The sequence below is a fragment of the Poecilia formosa genome, unplaced genomic scaffold (genome assembly GCF_000485575.1).
Source record: "Poecilia formosa unplaced genomic scaffold, Poecilia_formosa-5.1.2 Scaffold30, whole genome shotgun sequence".
NCBI classification, from domain to species: Eukaryota; Metazoa; Chordata; class Actinopteri; order Cyprinodontiformes; family Poeciliidae; genus Poecilia; species Poecilia formosa.
This window is the reverse complement of record NW_006799969.1, coordinates 3,071,558-3,088,433: the sequence shown is the minus strand read 5'-3', so window position 1 is coordinate 3,088,433 and position 16,876 is coordinate 3,071,558. Positions and strand designations below refer to the sequence as shown.

Here is a 16,876-nt window from a genome sequence, read left to right as displayed (position 1 = left end):
TATAAAGTGTGATATACATTTGTGCATCACACATATCCCAAGCAGTATTATGCAAGATGGTTGAAGCAAAAAAAAAAAAAAATAGTGCAAGGAACCTTGAATAAAACCTGTCACAGGCTGGTAAAAAACTTGAGACAGAGTTTCACCTACCAGATGGACAGCAACCTTTGACACATGGCTGCTGTCTGGGTGAAAATATCCATATGTTGAAAGGGACCAGTCAAAGTCAACTGCCATGTTAAGTGTCCTTCACATGCTCTCAATTCAGTCCAACTGTGTGACTTTGTGGAGAAAAATGGATAAAGATTTCAGCATCCTGATCTGCAAAGCTGGAGATATACTCTAACAGACTTGCATGACTCACACAGGATAAATACAAATTAACACCACACTTATTTAAAACCATAAATAGTTTTCCTTCCACTCTACAATTAGAGTAGAGAAAAAAAAAATTCTATAAAATGTATTGCCCTCTGTTTAAGCAATGTGAAAATAAGGTTGGACAGTGAAAGTTGGGTAAACAGATACATAGACACATCTACTGATGCTTAACTTTGCTTGAAAGATGGTTGGGTATGAACAGATTGGCCAAGCCTTACTTTCTTAAAAAAAATACCAATTTTCAAAATACTTTTCCAAGCTAAATTTATAAAAGGACTGACCAACCTTACAGTCAAAACATGTAGAGTTTGTAGAGTTGCGTTGGTTTATCCTAGAAAACCCCAATAAAATACACTGAAGTCTGTAATTGTAACATGACACAATGTGAAACAGTTCAAGGAGTAGGGATACGTTTGCAAGACAATATATTTGATATTCTTTCAATTCTGTCTGCCAAGCAAAATACACACTTTTCATTTGGCGTCTGTTCTGTCTTCTCTTTCCCAGGGGTTCGTTTGGACCGAGTGCGAGGGGGCAGACAGAAGTACAAGCGGAGGCTGGACACAGAAAACAACCCATACCTGGGTTTGACGCTCCCCCCTCCTACTAAAAAGCCTCGTGAGTACTGCTCCATCACTAACCCGTCGCCCCTCATCCAGCCAGTCAGCTTCCAGGTATAGCCAGGCCAGATTCATGCTCCCCTGTCACTCCCATGTTTGGACAGTTGAGAGATCATTGGTCAGAAATGTAGGCCATGTATTGTTCCGGCCAGAGCTGAATTATGTTAAGTCTCTGAGCAGGTGACCGCTATTATACAACCGAATGCTGGAGGACGCATTTTCAATCGCAGCTTCTCTTTTATTTCCCACAAACATTCAGTGAATGAAGCACCACAGTTTCTCTGAGTGTATCATATCGTCACAATGATCAATACTGAACATCTTTGTGGTCCTTTGAGCTTTTCCAGCCTCTGACCTCTTATTTTGTTGACATCCTACTGCGCCCTCTTCTATTTTCAGTCACAAAGATAGTGTCTCACCTGTTGGTGGCCGAGCCAGAAAAGATCTACGCCATGCCTGACCCGACCATGCCAGAGAGTGACATCAAGGCTCTCACCACGCTGTGTGACCTGGCTGACCGCGAGCTCGTGGTCATCATTGGCTGGGCCAAACACATCCCAGGTAGAAAAGCATTCCCTCTTGCTGTGTCTTATTCTTTCTCATTTCTTTCTCTCTCTCTCACGTTTTACCCTGAGTTTAACTCTTTTACTTTTATTCTCTTTTGCTCTAGAAAGACTGATTGTTATCTGACAGACTGTTGTAATTTTTCAACTATAGCCACAAAGCATGTGGAATTCCTCAAAGCTTTTATCTCGAGTCACTCCTATTTATACAGAAGCTATTGCCTTTGTTTCCAAAATTGCAATTTATAGATCATCCTCGTTGCACAATGACAGTAAAAACTATAGAAGATGATTTGTTAAATTATGTTTTCAATTTGTGTTTTTTTTCTTGCTTTTTTTGCTGGTATTATTTTTTTATCATATCTTTTGTTATTAATATAATATACCTCAGCTTCGTCACTTTATTTTCCTATAAAGAACTTTGATACACTATCTGATGAGCGGTGCAATGATAAATAAACTTGCTCTGCATGAAAAAGTAAGCATGTCATAAAATAATGAGAGTAGCCCACTTGGCCTTCTGGTGTCTGTTGGACTCAAAAGGCGAACACTTAGCAGAGTGTTGCATGCACTAAAATCCCTTCACTGGTTGAAGAAGGAGAAATGGGGAGATTTAAAGCAAAGTTTGGGACCTGCCCAAACAAATAAGACATCATATCACACTTGAATGCACCGGAGAGCAGGAGCGCACACACATCTCCTGAATTATTGATAGGCATAATCATGTTTCTTCCGTGCCCCATAGACATCGTGATAGACGAGGTGTTAGGTTATAAGAGGCTGTTGAATTAAGGATACACCACTGAGAATACGCCGCCTCACGTCAGCAGAGATTTTGCTTCCTTCAAGTGTTTTTCCTCTGATTTTGACAGAGAACATGTTGTTTAGTCGCTCTTTTTTTTGCAACCCAGGCAGATTCTGCTTGATCTTGCGCTTGACCCCCATAACTCTACAGCATTACGATGCTGTAAGCGCGAAAGAGTAACAGAGTAAATGACAGTGTCCCTCAGCGGCAACTCCATAACCTCCTTCTCTCATCAGCATAACGCGAACAGGGACACAGCTGTCAGTGTGTGGGAAAGCTCAAGCAGCTGCATGCTTTTATTTTATGTCTGTCTGTTATTGAGATCATTTAAATTCAGGTTAAGTAAATTGGGAGAACTTATTTCAATCAGATCAGCTGGAAATAAAGCTGACCCTTTTTTTTATATAGTGCTGAAAAGGTATTAGAGTACTTCTCAGAAGGAAGGGTATTAATCAGGTACAGATCTGATAGTAAGGAGATTAGAGGTGGATATGCTCCCAGGCCCTGGCCTCAGCTCCGGTCCCTTACACGTCTAAACTGTTTGGATCACTCCACACATGGCCATGCATGGTCAGCAGCCTGAGAGTTTAACCAAGGAGCTTACTCAGGACTGGATCACAGCTGACCCGATAACACACTCCCATCGATGTGACCCAAAAATTACGCCAGCACCGCAGACATTCTGGAAAATCCCATGACACTGGACTGCGGAGGGCTGGAAGCAGAACTACGCTGCCTTTGTTAAAGAATAAAGAGAGTGAGGAAACCTTAAATAAACTTATGCGTTTTATGGATTTGTTTTACAGTTTATAATTTGTGCTCTAAATATTTCACAGTTAGCTGCTTACACTTATCTTTAATGACGTAGTGCAGTTAATAGACAGTGCACAGGTTCATAGTGTTTCTGCGATTTGACTAACTATAATAATTTCAACCCATCGCTTCGAGCCCATGGCTTTGTTCCTAAATTAGCACAGGTGTCTGCCACTTAAAGGCTACACTGAATAATCTGCACTACCTGTGAGATGATAGCCTGTAAGCAGATTATTTTGATCTCCTTCCTTGTAAACACATACAGACTCTCTCTAATACCTTTGTTTCGTAATGTTTTCATTGTTGAATCAAATGTTTGTTTGTTTTTTATATTAGATAACCATTTAGGTGAGAGAGAAAAAAAAAACTGCTTCTACTAAGTGCTTGGTTTGCGTCTGTCCCTGAGGTGGCGTTTGTATTAGGACAGTGGGTGTCCTCTGGCCATGAAATGGCTGCATAATTGAGTTGTACATGGCTGAACCTGATCAGAGACGGTTCACTGGTTGAGCGAGACTCCATGCGCTAACACTCCATGCACCGGCGGTACCCTGGGGCAGCCTACCACGCTCGTCTCCTGCTATATTTCTCCTCCTCCACTACAGGACCAGACAGGAAAAAAGTGCTGATTGTATTCTGATAGATTTTTGTGGCCTTCGGCGATGGAATTAAAAAGATTAACAGTTCATAATGAAGTAGAACACACTTATTAGGCCACTTACAGATGGGCCAATAACTAAAGTTCAAATTCAACAGTTTAAATGTCAGAAAAATTGGCACTTAGCATCTCCCAGTTGATTTTTAATTTCGTCTATTAACGGAGAACATTTTAAAATGTGTTTGAAAAGCGGCGCAATGTCGAGAAGAATGGCCCAATTGCACATTTATGGGAGGGCAAGTGGAGGATAACAAGCTGTATCAGTCGTATAGATTAAGTCCAATGTCTGCTTTCGTTCTGAGCCATAAAAATGATTCAGCATCCAGAGCCTTTCAAAAGTATTCATACCCCTTTAATTTGTCACTTTACAAACAACTTTAATGTACATTTAATGTTTTGTAAGATAGACAACAACGAAATAGGTTAAATTGGGAAGACAACTGCATTCTGCAAAGTCTGGCATGCATTCATATTCAGTCCACCTGAGTCTGGTTGAACCTTGTTTTGTTTTAGTTCTGACTGGAAGTGTTTTGGTGTATGGCTCCATCAGCTTTGCATGTTAAAAGATTATTTTTCCTGCAAGATAGTTCAAACTCTGTTGGATTACTTTAGGAAAATGCCTAGTCTTTTCACAGATTTTAAATTAAAATTAGATCTGGACTTTGACTAGTGCATACTCGCAACATGCATGTGATTGCATGTGATTTGATCAAATCTTTTACATTGGTGGTCTGCCTACAGAGGGACATTTCCTGCAGGAACGTGAGCCCCGTTCTTTTACAGATTCTCCCACCTGAACTTTGGATCTCTGCAGTTCCTCCAAGACCTTATCGTTGGCCTCTGAAATGCTTCCACTGATTAATGTTTTCATTGGCTGACCTGTCAGTTTAGGTGAATGACCCTGTCTTGTCAGATTTGCAGTTGTGGGATGGTCTTTCAATTGTCAGACTGACATGAACATGATTTTAGAGATTTGCAAATCTTGTGATATTGTTTTATAAACTTACCCACAACTTTCTCCCTCACCTGTCTGTCAGGAAAGGAAGCTGGATGGATACAGCACTCACTTTTCAGATCTCTATTTTCTAAATAAATGAACAATTATGCAAATTTCCTTCCAACTTATTGCTACTTTTTGGTTTTCCATTAATAAAAATCAAATTAAAATACATTAAAGTTCAGGGTTGTGAACTCAAAAAGTATAAATACTCTTTTGCTAGGTGAAGAATTGATGGATTTAATTAAACTAAAAGTACATTACATCTGTTTGCTATTGCAGACAGCAGCCCTGCGTTCATTCTGGTTCTCCCTTAATCACAGCAGAACCTTCGGACACTTCAGTCACTTCTTTAAATAGTAGCATGAGGCACAGTCTGCAGCCCCCTGAAGAGGGTCTGGGGTCGTTAGCAGGAGCAGCGTTACAGAGATGCTGACAGATGGGTTGTTGCTCCTAAGGTGCTAACAACCTTTGACACACATTGCAGTGCACTGTGCAGCCCCTTTGGCCCGTTTCCATCACATAAAGCTCAATTCCACCCTGTCCAGGTGTTTTACGGAGGAACTAAGTACACTCACAGCCTCAGTGCGCCTTGACACTGAGAGTGTGACTATCCTGGATGCAGTATCCTCTATTGTGGTAAAACTGGCATGCATGCCTTTTATGCAAGGCCGTGTTAGAAGCTAAACTTTGACATTTACAAAAATCAGTCAAAACAAGTGTACTGTTCCTTCCAAAAATGATTACATCGTTGACTTTACTTCACATTAAAACCACAACATTTCTTTCACGACATATTGTGATTATGTTGTAAATGTTGTAAACCAAGTGTTCAATATCTAACAGACCAATAAATGTCACAACTGTGAACCTTCCAAGACCAGAAGCATCAATTAGACAGCTAAAATGAACATGGTAACTTTGGAGGAGCTGCAGGGAGCTACAGCTCATGTAGGGAACACAGCATAAGTGTGATAGAAGGTGCTCTTGTATAAAATAAAGTTGTTGGCCGATATGTAAAATTGTATGTGTGGTGGAAAACTTACATTGTGCATCATCCCATGTTGAAACATGGTGATGGCAGCATCATGATTTGGGGATGTTTGTCTTCAGTGAGGACATGGAAGCTGGTCAGAGATAACAGGGATGAAGCTAAACACAGGACAATCCTGGAGTCCTGGGCTTGAGACAGAGGTGGACGTTCACTTTCAGCAGAACAAACACCCTAAGTGTACTGTCAGAGATACAATGGGATGGTGGAAATCAAATTCCTGTGTTGGTATGGTGCAAGTAAACTCTGGACCTAAATGCAAATTTAAGGACATCTGGCAAGACTTGAGAGTCGGAATAGAAAAAGCAAAAATATCAATGTCAACATTGCCCACAAGAGGTTTTTTTGTGGTATTTGTGGTTGTACAAAATTTGCACTCCACACCTTTCAGATTTTTAGGTGCAATTCTTAAAAAAAAAATAAGAGAAACATGTATCACTTTAAATTCCACTTTAAAATTACCTAACACTTTGTTTTGGTTTATTACATAAGCTCCCAATAAAACACATTAAGCTGTGAGTTTAATGCTTAAAGGGACATGAATGCTTTTTGCAGAGCACTGTATCTTTTTTATTAGGTGCTTAGAAATGAATTCCTTATTTCTTAACACCAGGTGTTTCCACATTAGTTGTATTAGATTTAGGCCAGAAGAAGGTAATGAATCAGACCGCATTTCGTTATTTATCGCTAGTGTTTTGGGAATATTCATTATCTGTGCTTTATTGAATCCCTGCGTTTGACAGACAAGTGGCTGCCGCATTACTTGTTAACACAGAGGCAGCGATGTCGAAAAGAGATCACACCTTCTTGTATGTTGTCGTGTTTGCGCTTTAATCACCCACCCTCTTCCAGTAGCCCCCTCCCCCTCCATCAGGGTTCCCGTTTTCTCTTTGCCATTGAATTGTAAAATCTACTTACTGTGTTGCCAGCCTGATCCCACTCAGGCTGCGTAATCTCCTTGTAATAGAGTGTGAATACTGCCCAGTGATAAATCAGCACCTCATCAGCGCACTTTATTAAATATAGACACCAACAGACAGCTCTTAGTATATTCAATTTACCCTCTGACGTAGGCTTCAGCATGGGGGATAAAGATAGATTGAGCAATCAGGTGGATGCTGAGGCTTGAACCCAGGCAAGAGGCACTGGAGAAAACTTGAGGAAGATTGAGATGGGTTGTGTACGAGAAGCAGGAAGAACCACAAATGTAACGCTTGCCAAGCAGGCGGAAAAGACTAACTCGCATTTTTGTGATCTGGTTGGGAAATTTTGAAAAATGTTGAAACCATAGCATTTGTGTTGAATTTGTGTATTTTATCTTAGTCTCTTTTATGTGAAAGGCACTCAGCCTTGTCTGCTGATGTGCCTTGAAGTGATCATTCTCAGAGCGCCATCCCTCATTAAGCAATGTTACTTGATGGCAGCGAAGATAAATTATATGTAATTATGGTGATAATTAAAGCTTGATTCGTCCCGTCTTTGCGGCTAAACAGAGATTTGTAAAGTCAGTATTGGCCAAGGGAGACCCAGGGGAGGGCTAAAGACTCGTCTGATAGGGTCTGGGGGTCATAGGGTGCAAATTGAAACAAGGGGATTACTGTATTTAACGTTTCTCAGCCTCGTGACGTTCACCTACTCCTGGTCAAATCATCCGTTTTCTTGCTGCCTACAATGGGATGATTCACTGGTTGTAGGATATTCTCACAGTATGATAACCTATTTATTATTTACAATTTTGTTCATTGTGTAAACTTTAAAAAAAAAAAATCTCCACTCCCCTATTAAAATGCAGACACATATAGATGGAACCTTCTTTTCATTTTCTGCAGCCATTTCATCAGGGAACCTTCAGATGCAATAAAGAGGATAATAGCATCATTAACTGTGTGGACGCCGTAGTTCTTATACTCTCAGTTGAAGATAATGAAAGAAATTTGTAAGATTATTATAGAAACAGAGGTGTAGGAACTGTTGTATTCCCTGTAGGCTTGGACAAGCATATAAAATACCACAAGAGGTTTTTGGTGGTTGCATTGAGCATTTTGCCTTTTCTGACTTACCTTGATACAAGTAGCTCATCTTATTTTTTTCTGGTGAGTTTTTTTTTTTTTCCTTAGCAACAATGATTAGTTTGTTTTAACATAATCGTGTTGTGTATACAACAGCCTTCTTGTCATCAAATCAATGTGGAGTGAGAGGCTGCAGCAGATCTGTGTTTGTCATACATGCAGCTGGATTTCTGGTCAAAATATTTATGTTGAGCACAGCAAGTTATTACCAAGCTGCTATTGATTGGATTCTCCTCATGCTGTCATGTAAATTCAAGAAGCTTCAAAGAACAAAAGACACAGTAAGCCATGATTACGCTTCGGATTAAAAACAAATACGGACAAATCGGAGGTGTTCCTTTTCTCTTTTGACTTTTAATCAGACATTTAGACTAAAAAGAAGAGCTTTGATACAGAAAAAAGCTGATGGCGATGTGATCACTGGGCCCAGTTTGAGGATAGAATAAAAGGAGTGCTAAATCTCCCGGGTCCTGTTTGGGCACAGTTTTACTTCAACCGGTGCCCGAAGAGCACTTGACTTGGCTGAGGTGAGATTGCCGCCGGGCAGAAGTCTTCAGGGCCCGCTTATCCTTCTGATAGCCAGCCATGATAGATCAGCCAGTGTCCAGCCAGGATTGCTCTCCTTCCCCCATTTCTATCTCACACTTCCTTTTTTCACTAATGCTTTGGTCCTCTTTGGTCCTCTTTCTTGCTTATCTCCCTCCTCTCTGCCCCGTATCTTCTCTTCTCTTTTATCCCCCATTTCTCTATCTCTCGCAATTTTTTTTTCCTCCTTCGCTCTCTCTTCCCCCCCCACCCCTCTTTGTCTGCTGTGTTGTCTGATTGAGGGTGAGTTACGAGGGGGCTGCAGCTGGAGGGGACCGCCGTGCCTCGTAATTACATCTCTTTTTATTACTCGCGCTAATGGCCCTCGGGGAGAAAGAAACAATAATAAATTAATAGAATATGAACTCCAGCTCAACAGAAATCTCCAGCATTTCATTTTGGACCGTCCTGTTCTCCGGCAGATGAAACAGCGCTCTGATTAATCTGCGCTCGCGGTTTGAAACGGCCGTCTGTGGGTTTGGGCTGCCCCCTCCTGCTCACAGCTGAAGGCTTTTGGGAAGATAAAGAGAGAGATGATGGTTTTTCAGTCTTGTTTTAGTGCAGGGCTTTATTGTTTTTTAGCTTAATTTATTAGATCCTTTTTTCATGAATGACAATGCGATCTGTGGAAGTAGGTGCTCTGGTCAAATGAGACCAGCGTTTAACTTTTTGGGATATGTGCAAAATGTTTGATCACACTGAACCTTCCAACGTCTCAGTACAACATGGAGGTGGCAGCATCATGCTGTGTGGGTGCTTTACTTAAGTAGAAAGAAATCAGATTTGAGTAGGTGATGAATGGAGGCTTAACAATGACATCCTAGAGATTGTGTGTGTGTGTGTGTATTTTAGGTTCAATAACTGTTTTGTAGTATTTACACAGAATTATTTAGATCTCCTCCAATAATGAACCATTTAATATGGGAGAAAATTGCTAATTGTTAAAACCTTATTTGATTGATCTGCTCAAGTCTAATGTGAACAAAGGAAAATGTGCCGTAATTATTGCTGCGAAGCCTCCCAGACAGAAACCTGCTGGTGCGTTCAGCTGTGGAGCGGAAAAGGCCCTTCAAGTGCACAGGCAGGCTCCTCTGATTTGGTCAATATTGTGTCATGTTTGGTCAAACCCCGCCAAGGCAGTGGGCTGGAAATGAAGATGTAAATATTGATATTTCATTAGGGGAAATCACCCACTCCGACGGCACTTAACCGGGCCACCTTCAGAGTGTGGCGGCCGGAGCGCGGCGTGACCTGTGGAGTCGGGAAGTCACTTCATTACTCGATTAAATTGAGTGGAAAAAGGCGAGGCAACGACACAAGATCCCATTTGGAGCGATAATTTAGGCTTTGAGGAGAGGGGATGGAGCGGGGAAAAACACTACCTCTCCATCTCACAACACTGGATTAAATTCAAGGACTTTTAGCGTCAAAGGTAATTGCAGGCTGCTGGGATGCAAGTTTGCATATGGCTGAGAGGTGTCGGTTGTATCAGAACAACTCTAAAGCCACTCCAGCGAGCCCTGAACAGGGCCGTCATGCGAGCTGTCATCGCGGGAGCAGCGCTTTAGTTCCGCTTCAGTCCTCCTTGGCATTAAAAGGCTACACAAAGCCTCGTCTGTGATTGTGATGCCAACCTGATGCGGCAATCAGCACCACGTCCGTGCTCGCTTGACAATTTCTCTCCGGCCAGTCCACATTCTGTCCGACATAATGGCTACGTATGCAGACAAGGAAATAACACAACAAAGCATTTTAAGATGCCGCCTGGATAAGTGTAATGGCACGGGCCGCTAGAAAATATGGCTTATTGGCTTCACTGATAATAGTCAAGTGTTTTGAGTGCTTTCGGCAGTCTGCTTTGTTGGCTCTAATTTGGGACGGTTCTAGCACCTTTCAGTTTGCGCTCTTTTCTACCCACTATTGATTCCCCTTCAAAATGTGAAGGCCCTCACATTCTGATCACAATCTGTTAATTAATGTATCCTGCAGCTCTTCCCCTGCCGTGGTCATCACCACGATAAGGGAAATTGAACACTCAGGTACCACTCTTCCTGGCTTCTTTTTTTTCTTGTTTCTCTCTCCCTCCGCCCTGATATATTTTTTTTCACTCACTCTCATGATTATTTATTTATATATATATTTTTTTGTCTTCTCAACCTGTATGTGTTGAGTCCTGGCAGGGGGAGGTAAACATCGGGCTTGTGGCCACGCCATAGTCAGGCCATTTACATTCAAGAGAAAACGTCTGATGCACGTGGCCTGGTCAATACAGTAATCTATCGCCTGTTAATCACACTGTGGCAGGTACTGTGGCACCAGCAAACTTGTAAAAGCAATCAGGGGCGGTGCTGGGGAGTCTAATATGCTGTCAGAATGAGCCGCCTGCAGGAACGCCTAGCTGGGGGAGGGGAGCCTGGTAATATGGTGAGTGCTTTGCAGGCCTGTGTATTTTATTGACAGCTAAATTGTAAAGGAAAAGAAAAGGATACCAACAGTGCCTTGCAAAAAATATTAATATCTGTGGAAACTGTTAACATTTTGTCACACCACTTGCTCACAATTCACTGAATTTAGCTGTGCGTTTATGTGATATACCTGCACAAAATAAGGAGGAAGAAACAATGTTGGATGTTTTAGCATCCAACATTGCATCCAGATCCGCATGGTGACTCTGGAGGAGCTGCAGGGATCTACATCTTAGAATCTCTCGATAGAGCAACTGTTATTTTGACACTTCATGGATCAGGGCGAGACGAAAGGCATTGTTGAAAGAAAGCTGTAAGATGTCCCTTTTAAAGTTTCCTACCAGCTGTATAGGAGAAATAGAAAACATGTGGAAGAAGGTCCTCAAGCAAAATGATAATCTTAGGTCTACATGCAAATGTGTACACTTGAAGAAAAACACACCAAATAAATTTACCCCATATTGAAGCATGGTGGTGACAGTGTCATGTTGTGGGGATGCTCTCCCTCAACAGACACATGGAATCTGGTCAGAGTTGATAAGAAGATGGGTGGACTTCACTGTGCCTCTGCAAAAGCTAAGATATTTTCAGCAGGACAACCACCATAAAAATACAGCCAGAGCTAATTTGGACCAGATTAAAACATATTCATGTGTTATAATGGCCTTGTCAAAGTCCACACCCAAATGTAATTGTGAGTCCGTAACAGGACTTGTTCTTTGATGTTGACTTAGCTTAAGCTGCAAAGCATCAAAAAATTTCAGATGTTCAAAGGACACATTTTTAGACTTGCTGCTGATTATTTCAGCTAAATATTATTTCCAGTGCACTGAAAAATGCACACCACACTTTTCAAGTCTTCATTAGTAAAACAGTGTCAAACATCTAAATAATTTAAATTCCACTTCCACCTTATCCATTACTTGACTTAAAATGTCGTTGAAGTATTTTTTGTAAGGGACCGTATATGTCTCCTGGCTCCTTACTTTCTTCCTCTCTTCCTTGATTCTCTTTTGTTTGAATTCCCCAGAGCTCATCTGAGGGGGATATAGCAGCTTGTTTTATTTGATGTTCTATTCTGAGCATATGTAGAGGTGTCTGGGAGGAAATGACAGTGGTTTGATGTTCCCGTGCCAGTTTCAGCTCTCCCAGCTGCTGCAGAACGAGACCCTGGGTTTAAGCAGGTCTTCAGGCCCAGTTTGAACCTCCTGATCCCAGAGCTGTGGCTGTTTTTTATGTGTTTGGATTTATGTGCATACATATAGATGTCATGATGTCAGTGTGCACGTCTGTTTGCTTTCTTGGTTGACACGTTATGTATGTTCGCGCCTGTGGTTGTGTGCGTCCCCCTCCTCCTGTTACAGCGTGCATGTCATGTCCTCAACCCTTCCGATATGAATGTGTCTCTGTGCTAATCCCCCTAACACCGATAGAACAGGGGCAGGATACAAGGGGTAACGACATGGCTTTGTGTTTCTCAGACCTTTGCTCTGATTTACTGTCCTCACTTACAGTAAAGCCGACTCAAGTGCTCTGAGACAAGCTTCAAAGAAGACCTTCTACTGTGCGTTTGAAATTAAGCGCCTGTGCCTCAGTGTGTACTTTGAGCCACTTTGGCTGGACAGATCATGTTTGTTTTCTTGATTAGCCATGTCCTGGTTGTCAATTTGCTAAATTTACCCGACTCAGCTGCCTTTTTTGGAAAAAAAAAAAAAAAAAAAGTATTTTCTCTTCAAGCCATCTGTTTTCATGTCACATTTGCCCTCACACAGTTTTCCGTCTTCTCGTCCAGGCTTCTCCACCCTCTCTCTGGGAGACCAGATGAGCTTACTGCAGAGCGCCTGGATGGAAATCCTCATCCTCAGCATCGTGTTCCGCTCGTTGCCGTACGAGGACGAGCTGGTGTATGCCGAGGACTACATCATGGACGAGGAGCACTCGCGGCTGACGGGCCTGCTCGACCTCTATGTCTCCATCCTGCAGCTGGTGCGGAAGTACAAGAAGCTCAAGGTGGAGAAGGAGGAGTTCGTGACCCTCAAAGCCATTGCTCTCGCCAACTCAGGTGGGAATGGTGGAGCACACAGTCCATTAATTAAATTCATAAATATGCTTAGATTTAAGATTTTTTTGTTGTTGTTGTTTTTTGCGGTAAATAAAGGTTGCTCTTTGCCTCCAATTGTTTATTGGCGAACTATTTTATTATTAATAATAATAAATAAGGTTGCAGAATTACCTAAACATACATTAATACTATATAAAACAAAATTTGCAATTAAAAAATTGATTTTCACAAGAGACATTCTCTCTGATTTGACCAGTTTTGAAGAATAGCTAAAATACACACGCCTCTCTGTTAAAAAGTAAAGCATGTACTACTTATTTAAAGTTCCTCCATACACTGATAAACTTAGATAAGTAAGATGCAACTTAAATAGAGGCTTCAGCTGCAGTGGTTCTATAGAAAGGATTTTGGGTTCCCATAAATGTAGCATCAGTTAAATTGCTTAAACATTTTTAAAATATTCTTAATGTGGGATATAACTCAAACTAAATAAAGTTGTTGAATAAAACATTTCTCAAAATATGTACGTGATCCTGTAAGTGCAATAAAATGTAATCAAAGTCAGTATTCTAATCTCCGTACAGTTATTTGTATTTAAATCAATACTCATGATATGATTTTAAACAGGACTAGACATCTGTAGTTTATTATAATATAAAAGTCCTGGCATAATTGTTGATGTATTATTACTTTTTTTCTTTATCACGCATAGTTTATTACATTTAGTGTGTTTACAAGACCTGTTTTTAAATCACTAATTTTGAGAAAATCAAAAACAAGTTTGATGCTTTTATTCTGTTGTCTATACACAGCTATTGTTTTATTTACATTTATTATATTTTAAATCAATAACATTTTACAGTTTCATCAAACAAAAGCAAAGAGCTTTTTATCTGTTCAAACAAATACATGCAAAAATCAACTAAAATAATTTTTTAACATTTTTAAAATGTTGAGAAATGTATTATGTTGTATAATAGAGTACATAACCACACTTGGACTATTACTTAGTGCATTTTTTGAAGTGCAATGTCTTTTTTTTTTCCTGAAATTTTAAGACTAACTTTTAATTTTGAGTGTAAGATAAAGATATGGAGAGAAGAAAGGGTATATATTTAAAAAAGGCTTTTACTTCCCTTTTTTTTTTTTGGAACTGAACACCTTCCTCGCACCTTTCTATTTCTCCTGCGCTCCCTTCTCTTTCTCCATCTCCATAACAGTAGCTGCAAGGCACAACAGCCATGTGAGGTAAATTTAGCATTTCATTAGAAGCACGGGGACTGTCAATAAAATGTGTTAAGTCGAATGGAATGAATATCAGGAAGCGGTGGGCCTCGTTTGTTCCGATGCGAAGGCTGCATGGCGCTATTGACAAGGCGCCTTTGGAGGAGGCAGGAGCTGTCCCGCTCTGATCAATGCGCGCCTGGGTCACCGGGCCTCTTTCCCTTGTTTTGTCCTAGGCTGAAAATGAAAATGCTGATGCAAGGACTTTGCTTTCAGACAGCAGAGCTTTTGGGAGGCAGGTAGGGCGGGGGGTGAGGCGGAGATGGGGGATGGGGGAGAGAGGAGGAGGAGGAACAAGGTCTCTGGGAGATCGCTCTCCCGGGAACCCCTTCTGTCTGACAGCTGTGAAAATTCATAGCGATTGATTTTGTAATTAGCAGTTTATCAATTCGATCGACGTGGGCTCACTGATGGATTGCAGGGAAATTGTTTCTTCAAAGTTGTTTTTTATTCCACCCCCTCCTCCACTGAACAGAGCGTCGTGCGCTCTGCCCTCTTTTCATTCCCATCTGTTGAGATGTCTCCATCGCTCTTTTTATTTTCCCCCCGCTGTAAAACATTTCATTAAAGCAACTTTATCACAGAAATGTGTGTCTATGCAAAGGTGTGAAAAGCAGAGCAAAACATTGCGTTGATTTGTTAAAACAAACAATTTGGGTGTGAACACGGCTTCTGTGGAAAAAAAAAAAGGAGATAATTATGTCCCACCATAACCTCATCTGTGATTTTTTTTTTCCCTTTTTTTTTGGCTTTTGTTCTCCCCCCACACCCCCTCCCGCATTCACTTTACAAAAACGACCTACTTCATTTTACCACTGTGGATTTGAAAACCGTCAGGGTGAGAAATGTCTCAAGGTCTTGGGAATACAGTTGTTCCAGTCAATGAATCTGGGGCGAAGCCTGAAATCTGTTTTGCCTTTTATTGTCCCGCGCGGTAAAATATGCGCTGCCAAGGTGAGACGAGTCAGGCGGCCAATGACACGCTGTCTCCTGAGTGCCAGGTGCCAGTTAACCGGTGAGGAAGAGTGCCACCCCGAAGCCTGCCAGAGAGAGAGAGAGAGAGAGAGAGGGGAGCTGGAAGACAAAAGCTGCGGGCCAAGAATAAAAGCCGAAAAGGAAAGAGGAGGGTGGTGACGCGAAGGGAAGTCGAATCAGTAAAAAGAAACAAAAATTGTGTTAACGTATCGTTACAGGTGAAACTGTAGATTTGTCTGAAACTTTTCAGAAGGAGAAAATCTGAGTTCATGAGCATAAAGATAAAAAAAATAAAGATTTACTTTAACAAATATAGAGGATTAAAGATTTATCACAACTCGAAAATGTCCAATTTCCTTCATATACCTTTGTAGAGTTCAACTCTAACGTGGAGTTGCCCTTTTCCACATTTTGGATCCCACAGGGATGTTGTTTAATGTGGATGCTCACACCACAGATTGGGCTGAATTCATAATGTTGTTTACTGGAGGACAACATTGATTTTCAGTCGCAGTGATCAGGTCCAAATATACACTCTGCCTACTTGATCAAATAGTAAAATGTAAAAACTATCTAAAAGGTGTGGCTTCTTCTTTTTTATTTCATCTTGTCAGGATTTTTTATTTGATAGACCAACACAGTGTTAAGCATTATTGTGAATTGGAAGAAAGGTTATTTCTCATTTTTTAAACTTTTCACAAATACAAATCTGAAAAGTGTGGCATTTGTTTGTTTTCAGCTCTCTTGAGTCAGTAGTGTGAACTGCCTTTCATCTTTCTTTTTTTTTTTACAACTACACGTAGTTTTTACCATCTTTGGACATGTTCAGACTGACATTTTTGCTCATTGTGTTTTGAGAAAAGTTCTAATTCAGTCAGATTTAATCTCTTCAAAAATTATTTTTCAAGTCGTGCCACAACTTTTCATTTGGGTTTAGGTCTGGACTTTGAGTCGGTCAATCTAAACTATGAGTATGCGTTAATCTAAAAGATTTAATTGTAGCTTTTGCTGTATGTTTAAGGTCAGTGTCCTGCTCTGTCTCAAGTCTTCTGCATCTTCCAAAGCTTCCTTAGAGCACTGAAATGTAGAATGTAGTTTGTGCCAGGTGATTTGTTTTTTTTATCTCACATAGCATTTTGTAAGTTCACTTGTGTCTCGCCTGACCAGAGCATACAGTCTTTCTCACGGCATCCTCCAACAGTGTCTTTCTTCTTGCCGCTTTTTTCACAAACCTCAGATTTGTATGGTATACAAGTAACACAATTATTGGAAATAAATGAATGGATTATTATAGTTTAGATTTTTTTTTTCTTCTTTTACATTGCTTTATTATCTTCTGGGAGATGCCCGTTTTATTTCCTATGAGAAACAAACTTCTTGGTTTTATGGAAATAAATTTGCATCTAATTTGAGCCCGGGGCATGAATCATTTTCAGCTTTACTGTTCCCTGATACCGGTAGCTTGTGTAGTTGACAGCGTTGAGTCTACTTTTTGACATTTTACTATTGTATCTCTACCGCAAGTCTTTATATATATATATATATATATAT

At 40.7% G+C, this 16,876-nt stretch overlaps 1 protein-coding gene across 7 annotated transcripts in view; it reads left to right on the top strand.

The window, feature by feature from the left end:
- esrrb (estrogen-related receptor beta) overlaps positions 1-16,876 on the top strand; it is a 58,935-nt gene that overhangs the window by 37,882 nt on the left and 4,177 nt on the right. For all 7 annotated transcript variants that reach the window (XM_016670145.1, XM_016670144.1, XM_016670141.1 and 4 more), the window contains 3 exons: positions 889-999; positions 1,401-1,562; positions 12,797-13,066. In XM_016670145.1, the coding sequence (XP_016525631.1) occupies positions 889-999; positions 1,401-1,562; positions 12,797-13,066 (543 nt within the window). The remainder of the gene's footprint in view (positions 1-888; positions 1,000-1,400; positions 1,563-12,796; positions 13,067-16,876) is intronic.